The sequence below is a fragment of the Somniosus microcephalus genome, chromosome 4 (genome assembly GCF_052327205.1).
Source record: "Somniosus microcephalus isolate GS21.2 chromosome 4, FLI_Smic_1.0, whole genome shotgun sequence".
NCBI lineage: Eukaryota > Metazoa > Chordata > Chondrichthyes > Squaliformes > Somniosidae > Somniosus > Somniosus microcephalus.
The window spans coordinates 310,346,355-310,371,835 of record NC_140990.1 but is presented as its reverse complement, the minus strand read 5'-3'; the positions used below and the strand labels follow the sequence as shown (position 1 = coordinate 310,371,835).

General features: G+C 45.3%; 1 protein-coding gene across 4 annotated transcripts; it reads left to right on the top strand.

Moving 5' to 3' along the window:
- Positions 1-3,885: 3,885 nt before the first annotated feature.
- On the top strand, positions 3,886-25,089 carry LOC147120589 (RNA-binding protein 43-like). 4 transcript variants are annotated; one of them, XM_085986713.1, is made up of 4 exons: positions 3,886-4,147; positions 13,727-13,940; positions 16,974-17,068; positions 22,845-25,089. In XM_085986713.1, exons 2-4 carry the CDS (start codon positions 13,748-13,750, stop codon positions 23,997-23,999), a joined length of 1,443 nt encoding a protein of 480 aa, XP_085842839.1. In that variant the 5' UTR covers positions 3,886-4,147; positions 13,727-13,747; the 3' UTR covers positions 24,000-25,089. The 4 variants fall into 4 exon arrangements, with proteins under 4 accessions (XP_085842839.1, XP_085842838.1, XP_085842837.1 ...); XM_085986712.1 differs by lacking the exon at positions 3,886-4,147 and adding an exon at positions 4,254-4,405; XM_085986711.1 differs by lacking the exon at positions 3,886-4,147 and adding an exon at positions 4,254-4,451.
- Positions 25,090-25,481: the final 392 nt, after the last annotated feature.

Here is a 25,481-nt window from a genome sequence, read left to right as displayed (position 1 = left end):
GGTAGAGAATACTCGGTATTGTGCAATCTGATTGACCATATCAGATATGCGGGGAAGGGGGTATGTGTCCAGCTGGGTGTACCGGTTTATGGTCTGGCTGTAGTCGATGACCAGGCGGTTTTTATTGCCGGTCTTAACGACCACGACCTGGGCACGCCAGGGGCTGCTGCTCCCCTCGATGATGCCCTCCTTCAGGAGACGCTGCACCTCAGAGCTAATGAAGGCTCTGTCCCCGGCGCTGTACCGCCTGCTCTTGGTAGCGACGGGTTTGCAGTCGGGGGTGAGGTTAGCGAACAGGGAAGGTGGCGGGAACTTGAGGGTGGATAGGCCGCAGGTGTTACGCGGTGGGCGGTTTAAAGGCTGCTGGTTGTCGACTGTGAGTGGGGGGAGGGGTCCGCCGTATGCCAGAGTGACGCTTTGGAGGTGGGATTGGAAGTCCAGCCCTAGTAGGACGGCAGCGCAGAGCTGGGGGAGGACGAGGAGTTTAAAATTTTTATACTCCGTGCCCTTAACCGACAGGGTCACGACACAGTAGCCGCTGATGTCTGTGGCGTGGGACCTCGATGCCATCGAGATCCGGTTGCGCGTTGGCCGGACAGTGAGGGAGTAGTGGCTCACCGTGTCTGGGTGGATGAAACTCTCCGTGCTTCCGCTGTCGAACAGGCAGGTCGTGGCGTGGCCGTTTACTTTGATGTCCATCATGGACTTGGACAGGTGGTGCGGGCGGGCTTGGTCCAGTGTGCGGAGGCTAGTGTGTGGCTCAGCGAGCTGCCGTAGTCTGCGGGTGAGGCGGTGGTCGAGTCCGGAGGCGAGGTGGCGGTCGAGCGTGGAGGGTAAAATGGCGGCGCCCACGAGGTTGGACAAAATGGCGGAGAAGATGGCTGCCCCCACAACTCACATGAGGCACTGCTGGTGTCGGTTGCCTGGATCAAAGATGGCCGCCCCCATGACTCACACGTGGGGATGCTGGCATCTGTGGCCTTGATGGAAGATGGCCGCCCCCACAACTCGCATGAGGCACTGCTGGCCTCTGTTGATCTCTGTTGGCCTCTGCAGGCCTTAGCAAAGTGGCCTTTCTTCAGGCAGTTTGAGCACGTCGCGTTTCTCGCTGGGCAGCGCGCCCTAGGATGTTTCGCCTGGCCGCAGAAGAAGCAGCCGGCGGCCCGATCGCGGGGGTCCGAAGTCGCAGCCGGTACCGGGGGTGGCGGTCCCGATCGGGTCCGGGACGCCGACGCAGAGGTAGGTCCCAGGGGCGGCGCTGCAAGGGGTATCGCGGTCGGGGTCGGTCCCGAGTCCCAGGGTCGCAAATTACTGTACCTGGAGTACGCCTCGAGGTCCCGATGGGCCACTTCTAGGGAGCGAGCGAGGGCTGCAGCTGTGTTCAGGTCAAGGTCCTTTGCTTCAAGAAGTCTTTGCCGTGCGTAGTCGGACCGCAGGCCTTTCACGAAGGCATCGCGGACATTATCTTCAGTATTTTCTGCCGCTGATACCGCTTTAAAGTCACAGTCCCTGCCGAGTGCTTGTAGCGCCCGTAAAAATTCATCTACCGACTCTCCTGGCTGTTGCGGGCGGGATCTTAGGAGGTGTCTGGCATACATGGAGTTTACCGGGCTCCGGTACTGTTGTTTCAGCAGGTTGATGGCGGCTTCGTATGTTTTAAGGTCCCGGATGAGTGCGAATACTTTAGGGCTCACTTGGGCGGTCAGAACTCTTAGCATGGATTTCTGAGGCACGCCGGATTCTCCCAGGTAGGATTCGAAACAGCTCAGCCAGTGTTCGAAGTCGAGGGCTGAGTTTGCTGCCTGTGGGTTTAGATCCAGGTACGGTGGTCGGAGGGCTCGCAGCCAGGCTGGCTGCTGTGGCTGTTGTAGCTGGGCGTCTGGCTGGTCGTTTGACTGCTCAAGTGTCGACATTTTAAAATTTAGCCAATAAAATTGATATACCTATCAATTCATCCAATGAAAAGCGACGAGTTAAGAAAGTAACTATAGGTTTTTATTGGCTAAATAACAGAGCCCACCCTCGTGGGTGATCGGATCCAACAAGGAGGAATACCAGCCAGTCGACCACCTTTATACCTGGGCAGGTAGGTGGAGCCATGGGCGGAGTCAGCAGTGGTCAGCCCAGGTATAACAGCGTGACAAGAGGCGACCTCGTATAGTGATACAACAGTGTGAACAGTGATAACCATAGAGTAACGATATAACAGTGATAACTATAGTGTAACGATAGTGAACGACAAAAGTGGTTTACCACACAGCGCATGTGCTGAAAACCGGCATTTCTGATCTGTCAAGAAAGCTCTTGACAGGTCCTCCGGCTGCCCTGGAGCAGGGTCTCTGCGGGCCGATAGTTCCGCTTTTTGGAGACCCTCCACCTGCAGAAAACACTTACAATTCTTGCGCCTGGTAAAAGCGTAAGGCCTGCTTTCACCAGGATAAGAATTGAAAAAAGTTTTTTTTTAAATTTCCACTGATTTATCATTTAAAAATACTTTAAAAGAAGGTAAGTTTATTTTTAGCCCTGTAAAAAACTTTAATTATTTTTTTGAAAAATTTAAAGTTTTATTTAAAATAGTTAATTTATTGTACTTTCAAGTCATTTTAAAAATGTGATTTAAAAAAAAATGTATTTAAAGTTTTAAGGGGGTGATCTCCATTCATATATTTGTCAGGTCTTCCTGTCAAGTGTATGAAGAGAGATCCCCTTCTTTGATTGGCTCCCCATGGCCCACGTGATCCCAGGGACACTGCAAACTACCTGCGCCTCTGGGATACCTGGGCCCTGCGCACCGGCAGTTTGGGGAGGCCCAGCATCGGAGCTGTGCGCCTCCCGGGAGCCCTCCGGTCTTGGCACAGATTTTTCCAGATCGCGGGAGGCCTGCGATCGAAAAATACGGGCCAAGGTGATGCTGGGCACTTTTGATGTTGACTGGGCAGCTCGGAGAATGACTCGTGTTGATGTACTTATTGATCAAGTTGGTGATGAGCCTACTAGGTATTTGAGCATCCTTGTAGTCATGAGTTGACAACGATCTGACTGCCTGTGGTACTTGACAACCCCCCATGGCTAGCATTGCAGGCAATAGTCCATTGATGAATGATGACATATAATATAATACGCCAGTTAAGTCAGCACCAAATGAGTGTACCCTTTCCTGTATGAATGTAACTGCATGAATAACATAATGCCATGTCAATGCACAGTCTATTTTAATACAGTATTTGCAAAGTACAAACAATCCTATTTCATAAGAACATAAGACGTAGGAGCAGGAGTAGGCCATTTGGCCCCTCGAGCCTGCTCTGCCATTCAATAAGATCGTGGCTGGTCTGATCTTGGCCTCAACTCCACTTCCCTGCCCGCTCCCCATAACCCTCGACTCCCTTATCGTGCAAAAATCTCTCTATCTCCACCTTAAATATATTCAGTGACCCAGCCTCCACAGCTCTCTGGGGAAGAGAATTCCAAAGATTCACAACATTCCTAGAACTACTTCTCCTGAGTGCCAACATATGACTTTCTATTGCCTATTCTACTGCTCCTTCTAAGTGCTATCTGAGGGCCAGGATGGCAGGAAGTGCTTGGCTCCTCATGCTGTACAGAAGGGTCCTGGGCCTGAAGTGGCCCTCATGCATGCCAGCTTGCTCCTGGGCAGCTTGATGTTACCTCCTAATTTCCACTGGTGTAGCAGGGTGAGAAATTTACCTCCTTAAAATTTACAGGCAGGGAACAGAGCGCAATCTAACACAAGAGATGGATTGCAAAAGCAAAATACTGCGGATGCTGGAAATCTGAAATAAAAACAGAAAATGCTGGAAATACTCCGCAGGTCGGGCAGCACCTGTGGAGAGAGACAGAGTTAACATTTCAGCTCGATGACCTTTCATCAGATGGACTGCAAACCCATTTTAAAAAATGAGGGGTAATTTTCCGACTTCATTCCACCAATTGGGAGCATTGTCCACCGACAACACAGGTCAGAAATTTGAGAATGCACAGCCTACGATTTTAAGATGAAGAATTCTCTATCAGCTGTCAAAGTCTGATAATGATCCCAATGCAGCCACATACACACTTAAACAAAGTACCAGGTTACATTTTTAAACCAAACTGAGTATTGATCGGATTATTGGAGATTTAGCAGGTCAGTTTCTTTTGCGGTATTTTTGTTGTTGCAGTTTTCCATGCATTTTCTCCCAGTGTTGTTGCAAGAACAGAGAATACGACCTCTACCTCCCTCTCCTCCCACCTTCCTGGAATAAGAAATATGAACACGACGTGCTCCAGGACCAGGAGGATTCACACCCTCTGCACGGTTGCTGGTCGCAGCCTCCGCGGCGCTGTTTGTTTCTCCCAGCGACAGTGGTGAAGGGGGCGGAAGCGGCGTTGGGAAAGTGACCTGGTGAGGATTACACTCTTGTGAGGTGGGGTCGAGGTAAAGGCTCGGAGTAAGTTGGACCGAACTGTGACCACTGCCGGTGACTACAGAAAGGCTGTGTGAGTGTGAGACAGGCGCCAACACACTGGGCATTGCACCGAGCAACAGACTCAAGAGCAGTAACTTTAAAATAATACAAACAAGCATGATTTTAATCGAATGTAAAATATCTTTGCAGTTTTTTTTGGCTACATTAGACATTGTTTACACCGTGACTTTGTGAAAATAGTTTTGAATTTTCAACTCGACCGTCGAAATATTTTTAGTTTCGATTTCGTTCCTTGGTTGTAATTGGCCAATGGCGCACGCAGAATCACAACATCGCAGAATGAGACAGCACAGAAGGAGCCCATTCGGCCCATCGTGTCTGTGCTGGCTCTTTGCAAGAGCTCTAGTTCGTCCCACTCTCCTGCACATTCCACATAGCCCTGTAAAAGTCCCCCCCCCCAAATACTTAAAGTCTGACCCTTAAATAATATGTAAAATTCACACTTTAAGAGCAATTCTGATGTAAACTAACCGGTTAGTCCACAGCGTTTGCAGTTTTCTTGCCAAGGTTTAATGAAAGATTCACCAGTAAACAAAATGTACCCAAACCAGTGATGAGATAATGGACCTTGTATCAATAAGAAAGAAAGACTTGCATTTATATAGCGTCTTTCACGACCACCGGACGTTCCAAAGTGCTTTACAGCCAATGAATTACTTTTGAAGTGTAGCCACTGTTGTAATCACAGAATCACAGAATCACAGAAACCCCACAGTGCAGATAGAGGCCATTTCGGCCCATCGAGCCTGCACCGACACATATCCCACCCAATCCCCATAACCCCTACACCAACACATATCCCACCCTATCCCCGTAAACCCAAGTATTTAACCCCCCTAACACTAAGGGTCAATTTATCATGGCCAATCAACCTAACCCGCACATCTTTGGACTGTGGGAGGAAACCGGAGCACCCGGAGGAAACCCACGCAAACACGGGGAGAATGTGCAAACTCCACACAGACAGTCACCCGAGGCCGGATTCGAACCCGGGTCCCTGGCGCTGTGAGGCAACAGTGCTAACCACTATGCCACCGTGCTGCCCTAATGTAGGAAACGCAGCAGCCAATTTGCGCACAGCAAGCTCCCACAAACAGCAATGTGATAATGACCAGATAATCTGTTTTAGTGATGTTGATTGAGGGATAAATATGGGCCAGGACACTGGGGATTAAACCCCCCTTCGAAATAGTGCCATGGGATCTTTTACATCCACCTGAGAGAGCAGACAGGGCCTCGGTTTAATGTCTCATCTGAAGGACGGCACCTCCAACAATGCAGCACTCCCTCAGCACTGCACTGGAGTGTCAGCCTAGCTTTATGTGCTCAAGTCCCTGGAGTGGGACTTGAACCCACAACCTTTTGACTCAGAGGTGAGTGTGCTACCCACTTTTTATTTTTTATTTTGGAAACAGAAAAATAGGAGCAGGAGTAGGCCATTCGGCCCTTCGAGCCTGCTCCGCCATTCAATATGATCATGGCTGATTCTCTATCTCAATACCATATTCCCACTTTCTCCCCATACCCCTTGATGCCTTTTGTGTCTAGAAATCTATCTATCTCCTTCTTAAATATATTCAGTGACTTGGTCTCCACAGCCTTCTGTGGTAGAGAATTCCACAGGTTCACCACCCTCTTGAGTGAAGAAATTTCTCCTCCTCTCAGTCCTAAATGTCCTACCTCATATCCTGAGACTGTGACCCCTCGTTCTGGACACCCCAGCTAGGGGAAATATCCTCCCTGCATCCAGTCTGTCTAGCCCTGTCAGAATTTTATAAGTTTCAATGAGATCCCCGCTCATTCTTCTAAACTCTAGTGAATACAGGCCTAGTCGACCCAATCTCTCCTCATACGACAGTCCTGATATCCCAGGAATCAGTCTGGTGAACCTTCGCTGCACTCCCTCTATGGCAAGTATATCCTTTCTTAGGTAAGGAGACCAACACTACACACAGTACTCCAGGTGTGGTCTCATCAAGGCCCTGTACAACTGTAGTAAGACACCCTTGCTCCTGTACTCACATCCTCTTGCAATGAATGCCAACATACCATTTGCCTTCCTAACTGCTTGCATGTTTGCTTTCAGTGACTGGTGTACAAGGACACCCAGGTCCCTTTGTACATCAGCATTTCCCAATCTCAACATTTAAATAATACTCTACCTTTCTGTTTTTCCTACCGAAGTGGATAACTTCACATTTATCCACGTTGTACTTCATTTGCCATGTATTTGCCCACTCACTCAACTTGTCTAAATCGCCTTGAAGCCTCTTTGCATCCTCCTCACAACTCCCAATCCCACCTAGTTTTGTGTCATTGGCAAACTTGGAAATATTACATTTGGTTCCCTCATCCAAATCATTGATATATATTGTGAACAGCTGGGGCCCAAGCGCTGATCCCTGCGGTACCCCACTAGTCACCGCCTGCCACCCCGAAAAAGACCCATTTATTCCTACACTCTGTTAACCAATTTTCAATCCATGCCAGTATATTACCCCCAATTCCATGTGTTTTAATTTTGCACACTAACCTCTTATGTGGGACGTTATCAAAGGCCTTCTGAAAATCCAAATACACCACATCCACTGGATATCCCTTATCCTACCAGTTACATCTTCAAAAAACTCCAGTAGGTTTGTCAAACATGATTTCCCTTTCATAAATCCATGTTGATTCTGTCTAATCCCATTGATATTTTCTAAGTGTCCTGTTATCGCATCCTTTATAATAGACTCTAGCATTTTCCCTACTACTGACGTTAGGCTAACTGGTCTGTAGTTCCCTGTTTTCTCTCCCTCCTTGTTTAAATAGTGGGGTTACATTTGCCACCCTCCAATCTGCAGGAACTGTTCCATAATCTATAGAACTTTGGAAGATGACAACCAATGCATCCACTATTTCTATGGCTACCTCTTAGTACTCTGGGATGCAGATTATCAGGCTCTGGGGATTTATCAGCTTTCAGTCCCATTAATTTCTCCAACACTTTTTTTACTAATACTAATTTCCTTTAATTCCTCCTTCTCGCTAGACCCTTGGTTCCCTAGCATTTCTGGGAAGTTATTTGTGTCCTCTTCCGTGAAGACAGAACCAAAGTATTTGTTTAATTGCTCTGCCATTTCCTTGTCCCCCATTATAAATTCTCTTGTTTCTGACTAAGGGACTTGCATTTGCCTTCACTAATCTTTTTCTTTTTACATACTTGTAGAAGTTTTTACAGTTCGCTTTTATGTTCCTTGCAAGTTTACTCTCATTTTTCCCCTCTTAATCAATCTCTTGGGTCCTTTTTGCTGAACTCTAAACTGCTCCCAATCCTCAGGCTTGCTACTTTTTCTGGCAACTTTATATGACTCCTCTTTGGATCTAATACTATCCTTCATTTCCTTTGTTAGCCATGGTTGGGCCGCTTTTCCTTTTGTGTTTTTGCGCCAGAAAGGAATGTATAACTGTTGTAATTCATACATTCGTTCCTTAAATGTTAGCCATTGCCTATCCTCCATCATGCCTTTTAATGAAACTCCCCAATCTTATTATTTATTAAACATTAAAAACATTTACAACATCGTGATCATTCCATTGTATCATACAAATCCATTCCGTCGCTCTGCACAGCCATTCCTCCACCACATATTAATATCAAAACTTGAAGTTTAATTTGTCTTAACATACTAATCTATTGTACTTTAAAAACTGATCAGTAATCATGGCTCCGAATAAGGGAAGTGTGCCTGATAATCCCCACATTTAATTGCCGGCCCTTCCCTTCTCTCATGCTCCATCCCAACTTTTTGAGCAGCTGTTGCTTTCTCCTGCAGCCTCCGACTCTTTTTCACCTCCTGTTTGAACCTTCCCTGCTGTTTCAGCCTCTTCCTTACATTAGGTTTGGGCCGAGGAGCTGCCCCTTCTCCCTCCTTCTGCCCCTCACTAACCTTTCCCTTTCCACATGATGCCATCCCACCCCCCACTTCCATGTCTCTGTCCCCCTCTGACTCCTCACTCTCCGAGCTCTTCTGTAACCTCCCGTCCCTGCTCCCTGTCAGATACATAATCTCCCTTAGAGAGTCTTCCTGCTATCACAATTTCTCCAGTAGTGTCACTCCCTTCAGCCTCATCTCCACTGCTGACCCTTGCTCCCCGTTTCTTCGCTCTGTGGGTCAATGGTGCATCTTCACCTATCTTGCTCCCTTCTGGCGTCTTTGTCTCCCTACTCCTGTCCTGCTGCCCGTTTAAGGCTCCTGCCTCTTTTACCCTCCTTGTCTTGCCCCCTCCTGCTCCCCGAGATGTCTGACTCCCCGTCTTTATTGGAGTACTTGCCACTTACCCCGCCCCCGCTTCCTCTCCCCCCCGTGGACACCAGATTCTTTAGGGAGAGCCGAGTCATATTATGGCTTGACTCTGCCCTCGACCCGTGCTGCCTGCTGCTGTCTTTGACCTTTTCCACCGTACTTGGTATGTTTTCCACTATTTCCATCCTGTTCTCTTTGCAATTTTCTGCCTCTTCCTGCGCTCTTTTCTTCTATTCATCGGCTGTGTCATCCGCCTGCTCCGCTCCTCCAGCCGCTCCACTCACACCTCCTGCTCCTTCTCCTCCTCCCATCTCCTCGTCACTCAAGGGGCTTCCTTCTGCCACACACTCTCAGCGGGTAGGGCCTTTCTGACACACCCCACAGCCCTCCGCCTTGCAGTTCCGAGTGATATGTCCAGACTCTCCGCGGTTATAATAGTACAAGTCTGGACAGCTTCTTCCAAGATAGTCCTGTCCAAGACAATAATAACAAACCTTCACCTGGTTATCATGCAGTACCAGAAGTACTGCACCCCTTCCATTGTCTCGAATTTCATGCTATATGGCAATGACTTCACCCCCTCTGGGAACCGCACCTTTACATAACAGGTTCCATCTGCTACCCGCAATAAAGGTATCTGCTCTTTATTGCTGAGCAAATTTTAATGTCCCACAACTCCCAACTTTTTTATTAGCACATCGTCCTCAATATAAACCGGCAGTTTTAAGAATGAGACCAGCACCTCTTCAGAATCCAAGAACTTATCTCCAACCTTCAAACTCAGTAAAAGTCTTTCCACTTCCTCTCGGCCACTGACCGTCACCTCATTCGGCTTTGGTCGGCAGGCAAAGCAGCTTCCCTCGCTGCAGTCCTCGTACCGCCTGGATAATATCTCAAGCTCGTATCTCCTTATCCTCGCACTGAACCACCACCATGTTTTCTTTTCCAAACCTCCCGGGGTCCCGGCCCAAATCTTTGGGCCTTTTTTTCTACCTTCCCCCAACATTTTCTCCCCTGATTAAATTCATCTTGGGAACTCCGGGCCCTTCAGCAGCCATCGGGCTGCTGTTTAAGGACCAGAAAGGCCCTAAAACCTGAAAAAAAAACCGCCATCAACTTTTTACAAACTCACTCCAACTCCCTGCAGTAATCAAGCACCCAGCAGCACCTGCTCGCTCCTAGCCCCTCCCACCGAGAGAGTGCTACCCACTGACACACTTTAGATAAGAAGGACATGAAGCACCTGAAGAGTTTTTAATGTATTGGTGTATAATTTTCCTTAATGTATTGACCGCAGTGTCTTGGAATAAAGGCAACAATTTCAAATATGGAAAACCTGGAATCATTTAAGAAACAATTGGATGCTGCAATGGGGGAACTTGAATCATTCTGGATGATCATGCAAAATGATTTTGTGACAGTTGAGACTCAATTTTAACATGAGAAAGAAGTTTTGTCCATACTTGTACAATAAATGCTTCCCAGCCACTGCCTTTCCAGCTATCTTTGGAAGCTATCTAGAGGGTTTTTTTTAAATTTGTTTATGGGATGTGAGCGTGCCCATCCCTGTGTGCCGTTGAGAAGGTGGATGGCTGCAGTCCGGGTGGTGAAGGTACTCCCACAGTGCTGTTAGGTAGGGAGTTCCAGGATTTTGACCCAGCGACGATGAAGGATCGGCGATATACTTCTAAGTCAGGATGGTGTGTGACTTGAAGGGGAACTTGGAGGTGGTGGTGTTCCCATGCGCCTGCTGCCCTTGTCCTTCTAGGTGGAAGAGGTCGCGGGTTTGGGAGGTGCTGCCGAAGAAACCTTGGCAAGTTGCAGCACCCTCCCAGCAGGGTGTTATAAAGGGGATTTTTTGTGAGGTCTATTAATAAGGAAACTAAAAATGATGCATGTTATGTGTCTTATAGACAAAGCCTAGTGTACAATAAACAATTCGGTGTACAAATCAAATGTTCCTAAATCTTTTCAGTTGTAGGTATAACGATAATTTGCATTTATATAGTACCCTTAATGTAGCCAAATGTCCCAAGCCACTAAAACAGTTTGGCATTAGAGCCAAGAAGGATTAGGAGGGACATTAGAGGAGGTGGCCAAAGGCATCATCAAAAAGAGAGGTTTTAAGGAGGATTTTGAAGATGGAGTGAGATGTAGCAAGACAGAGGGGGTTTAGGGAGGGAGTTCCAGAGTGTGGGGCAATATGACTGAAGGTTCTGCCACTGGTGGTAGACTGGAGAGGAGGGGAAATGTGCAGCGACCAACACTGGAAGAGTGACGGATGTGTAGGACAAGAGGAGGTTGTAATGGTAGGCATGGACGAGACCATGGAGGGGTTTGAAGCGGAGGATGAGCTAGTGGAGTTTGGGAATGATCAGGGTGATGGGTGAGCAGGATCTTGTAGGTGGCAGAGTCTTGTATGAATTGGGGTTATTGTAGCGTGGAGGAAAGTGAGGAGGGTGTTGGAAAGTCTGGAGGTGACAAAGATGTGAATGAGAGTTTCAGAGGCACTGGTGGTGAGGTGAGGGGGGTGCGGTGTTGGAGATGTTTAGGAGGTGGAAGTAGACCGTCTTAGTGATGGACTGGATGCCAGGTTTCAAACCCGGCTCAGCTGAGCAGGATTGAGGTTGCACACCATCAGGTTGAACGGACATCCATGAAGGGATTGGGGTCTAGGGAGTGGATTGTCTGCTTGTGGTGTAATAAGATGGCTTCAGAAAAAGTCTGGCCGATCCACAATTTGATGCCCGGCATGACAGCCAAGATACAAAATCAAGTTGTGTATTGCAAGTTCAGAACAAATATGTTCCCACAAAGAAAAAGGGTGGAATTCCTAAATCTAGAGCCCCTGAATGTCAAGGGGCATACAGGCTAGGATAAGGCAAAAAAGTGCAGGGGTGAAATTAAAAAGGATGTTAGGAAAGCAGAGAGAGTGCACAAAAGAATATTGGCAAGTAACATAAAGGAAAACCCAAAGATGTTTTATAAATACATAAAGAGCAAGAGGATAACTAAGGAAAGAGTAGGGCCAATTAGAGACCAAAAAAGTGACTTGTGTGTGGAGGCGGAAGACGTGGGTATGGTTCTTAATAAATACTTTGCGTCTGTCTTCACAAAAGAGAGGGACAATGCAGACATTGTAGATAAGGAGGAGGAGTATAAAATATTAGATGAGATAAACATAGTGAGAGAGGAAGTATTAAGGGGTTTAGCGTCTTTGAAAGTAGATAAATAACCAGGCCCGGAGGAAATGTATCCCAGGCTGTTAAGAGAAGCAAGGGAGGAAATAGCAGAGGCTCTGACCATCATTTTCCAATCCTCTCTGGCTACAGATGTGGTGCTGGAGGACTGCTAACATTGTACCATTGTTTAAAAAGGGAGAAAGGGATAGACCGAGTAATTACAGGCCAGTCAGCCTAACCTCAGTGGTCGACAAATTATTGGAAAAAATTCTGAGGGACAGGATAAATCTTCATTTAGAAAGACACGGATTAATCAAGGACAGTCAGCATGGATTTGTTAAGGGAAGATCGTGTCTGACTAACTTGATTCAATTTTTTGAGGAGGTAACGAGGAGGGTCGATGAGGGCAGCACATTTGATGTAGTCTACATGGATTTTAGCAAGGCTTTTGATAAGGTCCCACATGGCAGACTGGTCAGAAAAGTAAAAGCCCATGGGATCCAAGGGAAAGTGACAAGTTAGATCCAAAATTGGCTCAGTGGCAGGAAGCAAAGGGAAATGATCGACTGATGTTTTTGTGACTGGAAGGCTGTTTTCAGTGAGGTTCCGCAGGGCTCAGTACTGGGTCCCTTGCTTTTTGTGGTATATATCATTGACTTAGACTTCAATGTAGGGGGCATGTTGCAGATGATACAAAAATTGTCCGTGTGGTTGATAGTGAGGAAGAAAGCTTTGGACTGCAGGAAGATATCAATGGACCGGTCAGGTGGGCAGAACAGTGGCAAATGGAGTTCAATCCAGAGAAGTGTGAGGTAATGCATTTGGGGAGGGCTAACAAGGCAAGGGAGTACGCAAGAAATGGTAGGATACTGAGAAGTGTAGAAGAACCAAGAGATCTTGGAGTGCATGTCCACAGATCCTTGAAGGTAGCAGGACAGGTAGATAAGGTGGTTAAGAGGCATACGGGATACTTTCCTTTATTAGCCAAGGCATAGAATATAAGAGCAGGGAGGTTATGCTTGAACTGTATAAAACACTAGTTAGGCCACAGCTAGAGTACTGTGTACAGTCCTGGTTACCATATTACAAGAAAGATGTGATTGCACTAGAGAGGGTACAGAGGAGATGTACGAGGATGTTGCCAGCACTGGAGAATTTTAGTTATGAGGAAAGATCGGATAGGCTGGGGTTGTTTTCTTTGGAACAGAGGAGGCTGAGGGGCGATTTAATTGAGGTGTATAAAATTATGAGGGACCTAGATAGAGTGGATAGGAAGGACCTATTTCCCTGAGCAGAGAGGCCAATAACCAGGGGGCATAGATTTAAAGTCTTTGGTAGAAGGATTAGAGGGGAGTTGAGGAGAAGTTTTTTCACCCAGAGGGTGGTGGGGGTCTGAAACTCACTGCCTGAAAGGGTGGTAGAGGCAGAAACCCTCATCACATTGGATATGCATTTGAAGTGCCGTAACCTACAAGGCTGGAAGGTGGGATTAGGCTGGATAGCTGTTTTTCAGCCGGCACAGACACAATAGGCCAAATAGCTGCCTTCTGTGCCATAAATTTCTATGATTCTATGATTGCTAGCATAGTTAAGAAAGCTGACCATGTTTATGGATAACATCGCAGCATAAACCACACAGGTAAAAGGTATCCTTTTGAATCATGATACAGAAATATCTAACTTTTTTCATCTTCTGTGGTTAGTTTTTGGTCACAAATCTGACTCTATGTATCGTAGTGAAATTCGGCTTCTTGTACCTTTGCAGGTGTCCCAAACCCTGTAGAAAATGGAATCAAACTGGGCAGAGAGGACCATTGTTGTATCCGGCATTCCTGAGGGTATTCTTTCCAACACTAGAATGATTGACAAACTCACCATTCACTTTTTGAGGTCGAGGAATGGCGGTGGTGAGGTGGAAAACGTCATCTATCCAGTCGATGCCACTGGCATGGCTTACATCACATTCGAAAAGGGGGAAGGTAAATTTCCAAAACCATGAACCAATGGAAATGTTATCAATGTGTGGCGATCTTTGCAAGAACATGGCAAATGGAATATAATGTGGAAAAATGTGAAGTTATCCACTTTGGTAGGAAAAATAGAAAAGCAGAGTCTTTTTAAATGGTGAGAGATTGGGAAATGTTGGTGTTCAGAGGGACCTGGGTGTCCTTGTACATGAATCACTGAAAGTTAACATGCAGGTACAGCAAGCAATTAGGAAAGCAAATGGTATGTTGGCCTTTATTATAAGAGGATTTGAGTATAAGAGTAAAGTTGTCTTACTGCAATTATATAGGGCCCTGGTGAGACCACACCTGGAATATTGTGTACAGTTTTGGTCTCCTTACCTACGGAAGGATATACCTGACTTAGAGGGAGTGCAACAAAGGTTCACCAGACTGATTCCTGGGGTGGGGGGATTGTCCTATGAGGACTGATTGAGCAAACGAGGCCTATATTCTCTAGAGTTTAGAAGAATGAGAGGTGATCTCGTTGAAACATACAAAATTCTTACAGGGCTTGACAGGGTAGATGCAGGGAGGATGTTTCCCCTGGCTGGGGAATCTAGAACCAGGGGTTGCAGTCTCAGAATAAGGGGTCGGCTATTTAGGACTGATGAGGAAAAATTTCTTCGCTCAGAGGGTGGTGAATCTTTGGAATTCTCTACCCCAGAGGGCTGTGGAGGCTCAGTCGTTGAGTATATTCAAGACAGAGATCGATAGATTTTTGGATATTAAAGGAATCAAGGGATATAAGGATAGTGCAGGAAAGTGGAGTTGAGGTAGAAGATCAGCCATGATCTTATTGAATGGCAGAGCAGGTTCGAAGGGCCAAATGGCCTACTCCTGCTCCTATTTCTTGTGTTCTTTACCTCATGAACACGTCTCAAAATACCAATGGATTTTCTGTGGTGTTGCCCACAGAAAGTTAGGACAAAATAAGTTTTCCTCAGAGTACATTAGTGATGCTATAGGTATGGGGACCTGCTGCTTTTGGAGTTTCTGAAGCTCCATCTAGTGATAGAAGGGTGCAGCTGTAGCTGTACGCGTTGCCTATGTGTCACAGAATGGCGATGCCAAAATAAGGAGTGTGTGACATACATTGCAAATTTAATATGTTATAGATTAGGCCACACCAGATTGAATTAGAAAATGTATGTGTTCTATCATTGCATTTGGAGAGAAAGGCAGGCCAGACCGTTGTGTTCTGGGAAATGCTGTATTCAAAGTCTATTGCTTCTCATCCTTATGGTCTCACTACAGTGACACCTTTACTAAGATAACTGTTAGTTTTTTTTGGCCCTTGCTCTATGATCCTTCCGCTAGATATTTTTCTTGGGGTCAACATCTCGGGCAACTCCTTTGCTCCCTATGACTCAGAGTAGGCCTTTACCTGCTCAATATCTAGGTAATTTGTAGCCTGCCCATGGGTTTTAACCAGAGAACTCGCACTGTATTTTTGCTTACTTTATATAACATGTGCCCTGACATGATCTTCCTGATCTGTAGGGCATATAGGCTGCAAAAAAAATATGAATTATTTGAATCTACATGAAAACCTCTTCAAAGAAAATGTTAGGGGTTATTTTGGTGAGAGGGTGAAAACAGGCACTAAATGGGTGTTGTGCTAATAAGACTAGCCTGTTTGAATGTCTGGATTTAGCACGCAATTTTGGTCCTAATTGCTGATTACAGAAACTCTCGATTTACCGGCACCTAAATAACCGGAAATCTCGGTTAACCAGCAAAATTCAGGAGTAGGTTCAGGTAAGTTTTACTTCATATTACTGGCCGTTCCGCGATCTGTTGCTGTGCAATCGGGTGTGGCTGCAGCTGTTGCTAAGCAACAGGGACGCTTGGATCTTGTGGCCATTGTTCCTGCACCTGTTGTTAAGCAACAGGGAAGCCTGGGTTTGTTGCTGGTACCTTTTACTATACCTCTCTGTAATCCAGACTTTTTGATAAACCGGCACCCTGCCGGTCCCGTCGGTGCCGGATAAAAAAAGAGTTTCCTGTACCATAATTTGAACTTGCCTGAAGGCACCAAATCAGACACCTGCAGGTTTAGCACTCCAGTGCTGATTAGACGCAATTTTCGTAGAGCAGTATATGTGGGCTCCACGCGCTCACCTCCACTGATGGTGTGGAGTGGGCTGGCTGGCACACAGCAGCAGGTTTCAGGATGGCTCAGGGACCGACTGAGGGCGCAGAGGTTCTTGGACCCGACACTGGAGGTCCTGGTGGAGGAGGTCCAGAGGAGGAGGGATGTCCTGTACCCGCAGGGGGGAATGGAGTCCACCTCGCCCTCCTGCCCCTCTCTGCTGCAGCAGCTGGTGCTGCTCTGCCTTGCCCCGTCTCCTCCTCCTGCAGACCAGGGGGGACCCCTAGCAAGATGCCAGTGACCGAGCACCCACTTTGTCCTGGTGACTCCTATAAGGTGTCCCAACAAGTAGAGTAGCACAGCACTTACTTTTTTTAGGTGAAGTCCTCAGAATTTCCAGAATAAATGTTGATAGAGTGTTTAAGTCTTGATAAAGTGTCCCAGAAAGTCTCCCGATGTGTTTCAAAAGTCCTCTTCAAACCTCCAGCAGCAAGTGAAGAGTAAAAGGTGATATATGTACCTTTTAGTGCTCAATTCTCAGCAATGACTTGTTTAGTCTCAATCAGCTGGTCGCTGTTAGGAGAGGTCATTAAATGAAGTGTTATCCACCAAAATGGCGTGCAACCTCTTTAATGAGCGTTAGCAGGCAATTTAATTGTCAATCAATCCCTTAACGATCCTCCAGGCGGCCGATACTGGTGCTGGCTTCAACTCCTTTATCAAGATGGCATCTTGCGCTAAACGCGAGCTAAACTGGCGTTGCAGCTTAAGACTCCATCTTGACCACCTCTTTACCTCTTTAGCGCCTAAAGTATTGGGCCAAAATTGCCCTTGTAATCTTCTAATACTGTTGAAATAAAATTGTGACCTTTCGAGGACTATTTATTAATAGTAAAAACTTGTTTTTCAAGTTGTGGAGAGCGTGCTGCGACAGAAGGAGCAAGTGCTTGAAGACAAACAGCTTCCAGTGAAATATCCACTGAAAATTTCACAGTACAGTGTGGCTGTAAGTTTGTGCTATTAAATGTGCTCCGTGACCCACATTGGCTCCCAGTCCACCAACGCCTCCATTTTAAAATTTTCATCCTTGTTTTTAAATCCCTCCATGGCCTCGCCCCTCCCTATCTCTGTAACCTCCTCCAGCTCTACAACCCTCTTTGCGTTCCTCCAAATCTGGCATTTTGTGCATGCTCCACTCCCTTCACCCCACCATTGGTGGCCGTGCTATCAGTATTCTAGGCCCTAAGCTCTGGAATTCCCTTCCTAAACCTCTCCACCTCACTCTCCTTTAAGACTTTCCTTAAAACCTACCTCTTTGACGAAGCTTTTAGTCACCCATTCCTATAATTCCTTCTTTGACTCTGTGTCAATATTTGACTGATTACGCTCATGTGAAGCGCCTTGGGATGTTTTCCTACATTAAAGGCACTATGTAAAGGCAAGTTGTTGTTGAATATTTAACACCATAAACTAAACAGAGCTGCTTTTAGTTTGGTTGCAGAGCCCTAATGGCATAAAGTGTAAAGTAAGTAAGGGAAATTATTTACAAACTTAAATTAAGCCTGATTGCAATTGTCTTTAGAGAATTGTACCAAAAGATGGTGTTATATGGTTTTGATGCTGCTTCATGGTTTTGCGTGTCAGGACCTCTGATATAATCACAGAAATCACAGAAACCCCACAATGCATAAAAGGAAATCTAAAAAGGTGACTCAACCGTGGATAACAGGGGAAATTAGAGACAGCATAAAATCCAAAGATAGGGCGTATAAAATAGCCAAAAAAAGCGCCAGAGCGGAAGATTGGGAACAGTTTAAGATAGAGCAAAGGAGGGCAAAGGGCATGATCAAGAGGGGCAAAATAGCTTACGAAAACAAGCTGGCGGAAAATATAAAAACTAACTCCAAAAGCTTTTATAAATATATCAAAAGAAAAGACTGGTGAAAACCAAAGTTGGTCCATTGCAGTCAGATACGGGGGAATATATAATGGGAAATAAGGAAATGGCAGATCAACTAAATGCATACTTTGGGTCAGTCTTTACGAAGGAAGACACAAAAAACCTCCCTGGGATATCGGGAAAAATAGGGACATTGGCAAAGGAGGAACTGACGCAAATCAATATCTCTAAGGATATGGTGTTAAGGAAGCTAAAGGGATTGAAGGTGGACAAATCCCCAGGGCCTGATAACATGCATCCTAGGGTACTGAAGGAGGTGGCCCTAGAGATAGCGGATGCACTAAGGATGATTTTTCAGAATTCATTAGACTCGGGAACAGTGCCCATGGATTGGAGGGTAGCTAACGTTACCCCACTATTCAAAAAGGGGGGTAGGGAAAAAGCAGGTAATTACAGACCTGTAAGCCTTACATCAGTTGTGGGCAAAATGCTGGAGTCCATCATTAAGGATGAAATAGCGGAGCACTTAGCAAATGGGGACAGGATAGGACAGAGTCAACATGGATTTACAAAGGGTAAATCGTGCTTGACTAATCTATTGGAATTTTTTGAGGGAGTAACTGGTAGAATAGATGGGGGAGAGCCAGTAGATGTGGTGTACCTGGACTTCCAAAAGGCCTTCGATAAGGTCCCACATAAAAGATTAGCATGGAAAATTGAGGCTCATGGGATAAAGGGGAAAGTTTTGGCGTGGATAGGGAACTGGCTGTCAGATAGAAAACAGAGAGTTGGAATAAACGGCTCATTTTCTGAATGGCAGGCAGTAACAAGTGGGGTACCACAGGGATCTGTCCTGGGCCCCCAGCTGTTCACAATTTACATTAATGACCTGGATCAGGGAGTCGGATGCAGCATTTCCAAATTTGCAGACGACACTAAACTAGGAGGGGGGGTGGGCTCAGAGGAAGAGACCAGGAAGCTCCAGAGCGATTTGGACAGACTGGGCGATTGGGCGGATAAATGGCAGATGCACTATAATGTGGACAAGTGCGAAGTTATCCACCTTGGGTGCAGGAACGGGAGGGCAAATTATTATTTAAATGGCAATAGATTGGGAGAGGGGGAAGTACAGAGAGACCTGGGTGTTCTTGTACACCAGTCACTGAAGGCGAGCATGCAGGTGCAACAGGCGGTCAAGAAGGCAAACGGTATGCTGGCCTTCATAGCAAAAGGGTTAGAATACAGGAACAGGGATACCTTGCTGCAGCTGTACAGGGCACTGGTGAGACCACACCTCGAGTACTGTGTACAGTTTTGGTCGCCTCATCTGAGGAAGGATGTTCTTGCCATGGAGGGGGTGCAGCGGCGATTCACCAGGCTGATACCAGGAATGGCGGGAATGACCTATGAGGAGAGACTATGTAGTTTAGGGATGTACACACTGGAGTTTAGAAGATTGAGAGGGGACCTCATAGAAGTGTATAAAATTCTGACAGGTCTAGACAGACTGGATGCAGAAGGAATGTTTCCCTTGGCGGGTGAGAACAGAACTAGAGGACATAATTTAAGGATAAGGGCTAAACCATTTAGGACAGAGATGAGGGGGAATTTCTTCACTCAGAGAGTGGTGAACCTGTGGAACTCATTGCCACAGAGGGCAGTGTACGCCAGCTCATTAAATATATTTAAGAGGGAATTAGATATATTTCTACGGGCAAAAGGGGTTAAGGGTTACGGAGAGAAGGCGGGGACGGGATACTGAATTAAAGGATCAGCCATGATCTCATTAAATGGCGGAGCAGGCACGAAGGGCCGAATGGCCTACTCCTGCTCCTATCTTCTATGTATCTATGTAATGCAGATAGAGGCCATTTCGGCCCATCGAGCCTGCACCGACACATATCCCACCTGATCCCTGTAACCCCTACACCAACACATATCCCACCCTATCCCCGTAACCCCACGTATTTAATCCCCCTAACACTAAGGGTCAATTTATCATAGCCAATCAACCTAACCCGCACATCTTTGGACTGTGGGAGGAAACCGGAGCACCCGGAGGAAACCCACGCAAACACGGGGAGAATGTGCAAACTCCACACAGACAGTCACCCGAGGCCGGATTTGAACCCGGGTCCCTGGCGCTGTGAGGCAACAGTGCTAACCACTATGCCACCGTGCTGCCTAATGTACACTTTTATGGCACACTTTATCAGAGGAATTTTCCTTTTAAAAATAAAAATCACTAAAACATTCTTTTGTACATCTCCCAGCCAGTATTACAGGATGAGTCTGCTACATTGTTTACTTCAGTTATCTCCTGACTCTTTGTCGTTTATTGGCCTGGAATTTCCAAAGTGGGTGCATCTGAAAATGCGCCCTTTCTGTCGATGTCAAGTTACACTCAAATTTCCTGCCAAACTCAATAGAATGCACCCAAATGTAAAATGGGTGTAAATCAGCATAAACAATCAGGGCCCAAGGAAAGTGCAAAACTCGTGCCATATATCTTTACATACGAAAATTAAAGTTTCAGCTCTTTCAGCCATCACTCAGGCACAGTATGTTTAAGAACTTGTCTTCAGGGAAGCTTTTCAATTTTTAATGCGACTCATAATTATGTCATAAAATACATTAAAAAAATACCAAGCAGGTCTCGGTGAGAATGAATAAAAAAAAACGACACAAAACATTGCGATAAAACACCAGAAAAATGACTGCTTCCTGCTGCTCCTGAAAACCTGGTCACAATTTTAAGCGAGCCTCTGAGCGAGCGCACTTGCAGAAAATGGGTATATGAGGCTCTGTACCATGGGGTGAGGCCAGTTTTATGGGCAGAGAGATCGATAGACGGCCGTCATAGATCGAGCAAGTTTGGGCATATTGGCCCAGAAATTCGGGTCGGAGGATTCCCGCGGATTCAACCCTCCAACCTGCACTTACCTAGCGCGCCAGCCGTTGAGCTGTGGGCCCGCATGGGATTCCGATCCTGGGCCTCCTCCAACTGCCGGTGCGCAGTGCTTGCGTATCCCAGGGGCGCAGTTAGTTCGATGCGTCCCCTGGGATCACGTGGGCCATGGAGAGCCAATGGTAGCAGGGAATGCTTCATTCATAAGTTTGACAGGAAGAGCTGTCATAAACTATATCATAATCATAATCAACTTTATTGTCATTGTTAGTGCACAAGTGCAGTACAACGAAATGTAGGCTTGCGGCTCCCGAGAGTGTACATTTAGATTAAGACATTTAAACATTCAACATTCATTTGGCTTGTAATACATTAACATAAACATAATAAAGTGCATTGGCAGATGTGCAGGCTTTATAGTTTATTTGTAGAGTTCAGTAGGATGACAGCCCTGGGAAAGAAGCTGTTCCTAAATCTGGTCGTTCGGGTGCGAATGCATCTGTAGCGTCTCCCAGATGGCAGGAGGGCGAACAGACTGCGGCTGGGGTGGGTAGGGTCTTTGATGATGGTCCGTGACCTCCGTAAACAGCGTTTACGATAAGTGCCAAAACATCACTAAAGCTTCAAATAATTTTTTTTTAAATCACATTTTTAAAATAACTAAAAATTACATAAAATAACTATTTTAAACAATTTAAATTTTTGAAAAAATTAATTACATTTTCTAACGGGGCTAAAAATAAACTTACCTTTCTTTAAAGTATTTAAAAATAATAAACCTGTGGAAAAAATGTTTTAATTTTAATTAATTCACTACTTACCTTGTTAAAAGCAGGCCTTGCGCCTGCTTTTTACATGTGTAACTGCTGGAGACTTACCCTCCCGGAGAAACCTGCAAAAAAAAACGCAAGTTCCAGGCGCACGTGCTGCCTCTCCGGCGCACGCGTTTGACTTCTGAATCCCTTCCTTTAAGGGAACGGAAGTTCCGGTTTCCCGCGCATGCACGAAACCGGCACTTCCGTTGGGCCTACGGGTGAGTACCCCGTGCGTATTCACCCGTGGAGACCCGAATTTCTGGGCCAACATCCCCATGACCATTCTAGGGATCATTGTTGCACTGACTACATACAGCAGCATCCAAAACTCCTGGATTTTCAGGATTTGTGATGGGACGTGGAATAACAAGGTTTTAAAATCAGATAGTAGAGATCACAAGTAATTCTGATTTTATATTGGTTTGAATGTGCAGCACAGAAACAGGCCATTCGGCCCAACAGGTCCAGGCTGGTGTTTATGCTCCACACGAGCCTCATCCCACCCCTCTTCACCTAACCCTATATTGTTGCTTGGAATATTTAAATTGCTCATATAAAAGCTGAATTCCCTCCACACCCCTCCATTACCATTGGAATAAACAAGTATGAAGCAACTTATGAATTTCAAAGTTCCCAACCTAGTCAATGGAAGCGAGAAGAGAACATAGTCTTAGTAGCTGCAGAATATGTCATTGAAATTGCAGCTGCACCATCCCAATCAGTGTTAAAAGTAAGAAAGCAAGCTTGGAACCATCGGGACAGCCTTGCTACCGTATTGCAATCCGGTGACCGACAATCCTGTAAATTGGACCGCATGCCTGCAACATAGTTGCGTTGCTTAATGGTGGAAGTGTATGCTACCTATTTTTGTTGCCTTGCACTCTTCCATGATGACTTGTTTCTAAGCATCTGAATGAACTGCTGGGACTAGCACAATGTTTGCTCATTCTTTGGTTTCTTGATACATTCTTCCATGTCTCCTCTCAGAGTAACCCAGTTGAAGTGTGGAGTTCACCGTCTGAAATAAGAACATGTATCCTGCCATACTTAATTGTTACCGCTAATCCCGTGATCTGTAAATTTACAGGGCCTATTTTATATCTCAGTAGAAGCCAATACTTCACCATAAATAACAGATGAAATGTTTTGCTTTTCACAGGTCTTCATGCAGGTCTCAGTTGACCTGGACTTATCAATATTTGGTGAGAGGCTGGAGTTAAACGAGTTAGTGAGAGAACATCAAAGCAACAATAAAACCTTGCAGTTTTCCAATGGCCCCGATGGAAGGATGCACATTGAGGGTTCTTTCTCCGCAATAAAAGAACTGAGGAAAGACCTTACGAGAAGAGCGGGTGAGCTTCTAGTAATTAATCCCCAGAGTTCAGTGTCGAAATCTGGAGTAAGTGCCTCAGAAAGGAAACTCGTAAAGCCTGCATCTAATGATGTGACTCAGATGACCGAGCCTCAAAAGCTTGCAGCCTCACTGAGTTATGGAGCCAATGATGTCTTGCATCCTGGTGTATTCGAGGAAGAAACAACAGTTATTCTAGATACAGATATTTTCACATACATCAGTATGTTTTGTAAAGAGAAGTGTGAAGCAGTATTTCGGGAAAATTGTGTAAGAGCTATGGAGATAAATTGCGGTGACTTAACTGTACTCCAGCTGCAGAAAACTAATGAAGGGTGCCAACCATTTCAGCTGATGACCGCAAAGTTTGAAATAGAAACATTAATCAGCCGAATGCAGCAATCATTGGTCACTGAAAAAATTAGATTGGATGGAGACAGAGGGCAGAACAAAACATTAAAGATATGCAAGGAAACTATGCAATGCTTCCCTAAGGTTTGGGTTCGCATTACTGATGAGTACGTGACCCTTGTAGGCAGCGTTAACCATTGCAAGCTGTTCAGGAAGGAAGTGGAAGAGAAAGTGATGGCCGTGCAGTCGGTGTTTGATCCAACATTCAGTGGGCATTCAGGAATTCCGAATGCAACTGGATACTCACATCATTTTGGTCAGAGTTTAGGTTCAAATGCTGCGGATGTGCCCAACACAAGTGAGTGCAACCGAAATAGAAACAGCCACTGCGATCAATATATGATGAGTCAGGTTGACGGTTGCCAAACTTCTTATAGCAGGAATGATGCATATGGGAAGTGGAGAAGCTCTCATTGTGGTGGCGGTCCGTTAGTCAGTAGGCCACCTTCGCCTTTGCCAGTTTCGTTCAGTATGAGCTCGAGTACCGCACAAGACAGACAGTCAGAAAATACTGCAAGGTCTGAAAGATCTAAAAACAATAGGCACTACTGAGCAGTAGGCACTGTCATTTTTGATTGGCTAAACCACAGCAGTTTATTTGTACCTTGCTGGTGGCACAGTTTTTATACACTATGTGCAAGGAAAAAAGCTGACAATTCATTTACAACTGGTACTGTTTGGGGCGTGTGTGCCCTAGAGTCAACTCCAGGGCATGTGTGCTGTAAAGTAGGTACATTATGGCCCTAACTGGAACAGGGGAGCCAATATTAAGAGGGCCAATAATCATATGTCTACCATCTCACAGCACTTGCATAAATGAACCATTATCGGGTGTTGGGTTTCTGTGCATGTACCATATCCGATATTGCCCAGTGCATACTGTATGTAAAATTGATGCCACTGTAGAGCTAGGATAGGCTACTTTCTGAATCACGGTGTGTTGAGGGCCAATCATTTTGAATTGAAATTCTAAGCGTTAAATCTTTTGCAATCTGCACTTTAAAAATAAGTTGTACATACTGCTGATTATTTATGAATTCGGAGTGCTTGTTAATGTTCTTGTCATTTTTAAATGTTTGCTGCCTTTGCTTTTGTTTGGCATCTGATAACATTAACGCATTTTGTGAATGGTAAAACCCATAAGCAGCAGCAAAGCAGTTCTTCTAATTAAGGATTTATCGTTGAGGTTGAAGCTCCTACATTGAAGCTGGTACCAGTGAAAATAGTTTGTTAGGATGTAAAGGTTTCTCATATGGGATATAATGCTGTGTTTCTACTGTGATCAGGCATGTATTTTCAGAAGGGAAGAGCTGTCTATCTTCATAATTTATTTCTCTTTCTATACACATTAAATTTCAGTGTGAAATTACTGTTCTTAAAATATTCTCTGCAGATGTTATAACCAACTTTTTTTTTAAACTAAAGTCCCTCAAAAAGGAATATAATCTATAATGCTTCTTTCCTGCACTATTTTTAATATATTTGAATTCCTTATATTTTGTATAATTTTTTATAGATTGCAATTAGTGGTCAGATTGAAAGACAAAGTTCATTCTGATTGTGGCATTGTGAATATCCAAGAATTGGTTCATAAGATGACAAATACTATAACAATATTAAATAAAGATTCTCTAATACTCTTTCTGCTGTGTATTGTTTAATGCTTGTTTTGTCACAAATCTTGTGTATTTGCTTTTGTCACAAACTTGACCGTTCAAACCGCTTCAATTGGAAATCTATCTATAATTAACAACATTGCCGCTGTGACAATGTCCAAATACAGCACAGTCCCAAAACCACCAATAGCAAACACAAATGATTCATTCAAACACAGTACAAGGTGGGATAAATGTCAGAGTGAGTGAGAATGCTTCAGTGGGAACAAAGTGGTTGTCTTTTTGTTGTAGTGCCTATAACATCTAAAATGTGTTTGTATGTTAGCACATACTTCCTGATTAGTGCTACACTTGCTGTTACACTGTCTCCATCACAGTTTGTTGATAAGATCCTGCTGTTGTAAAGCCCTGTATTCCC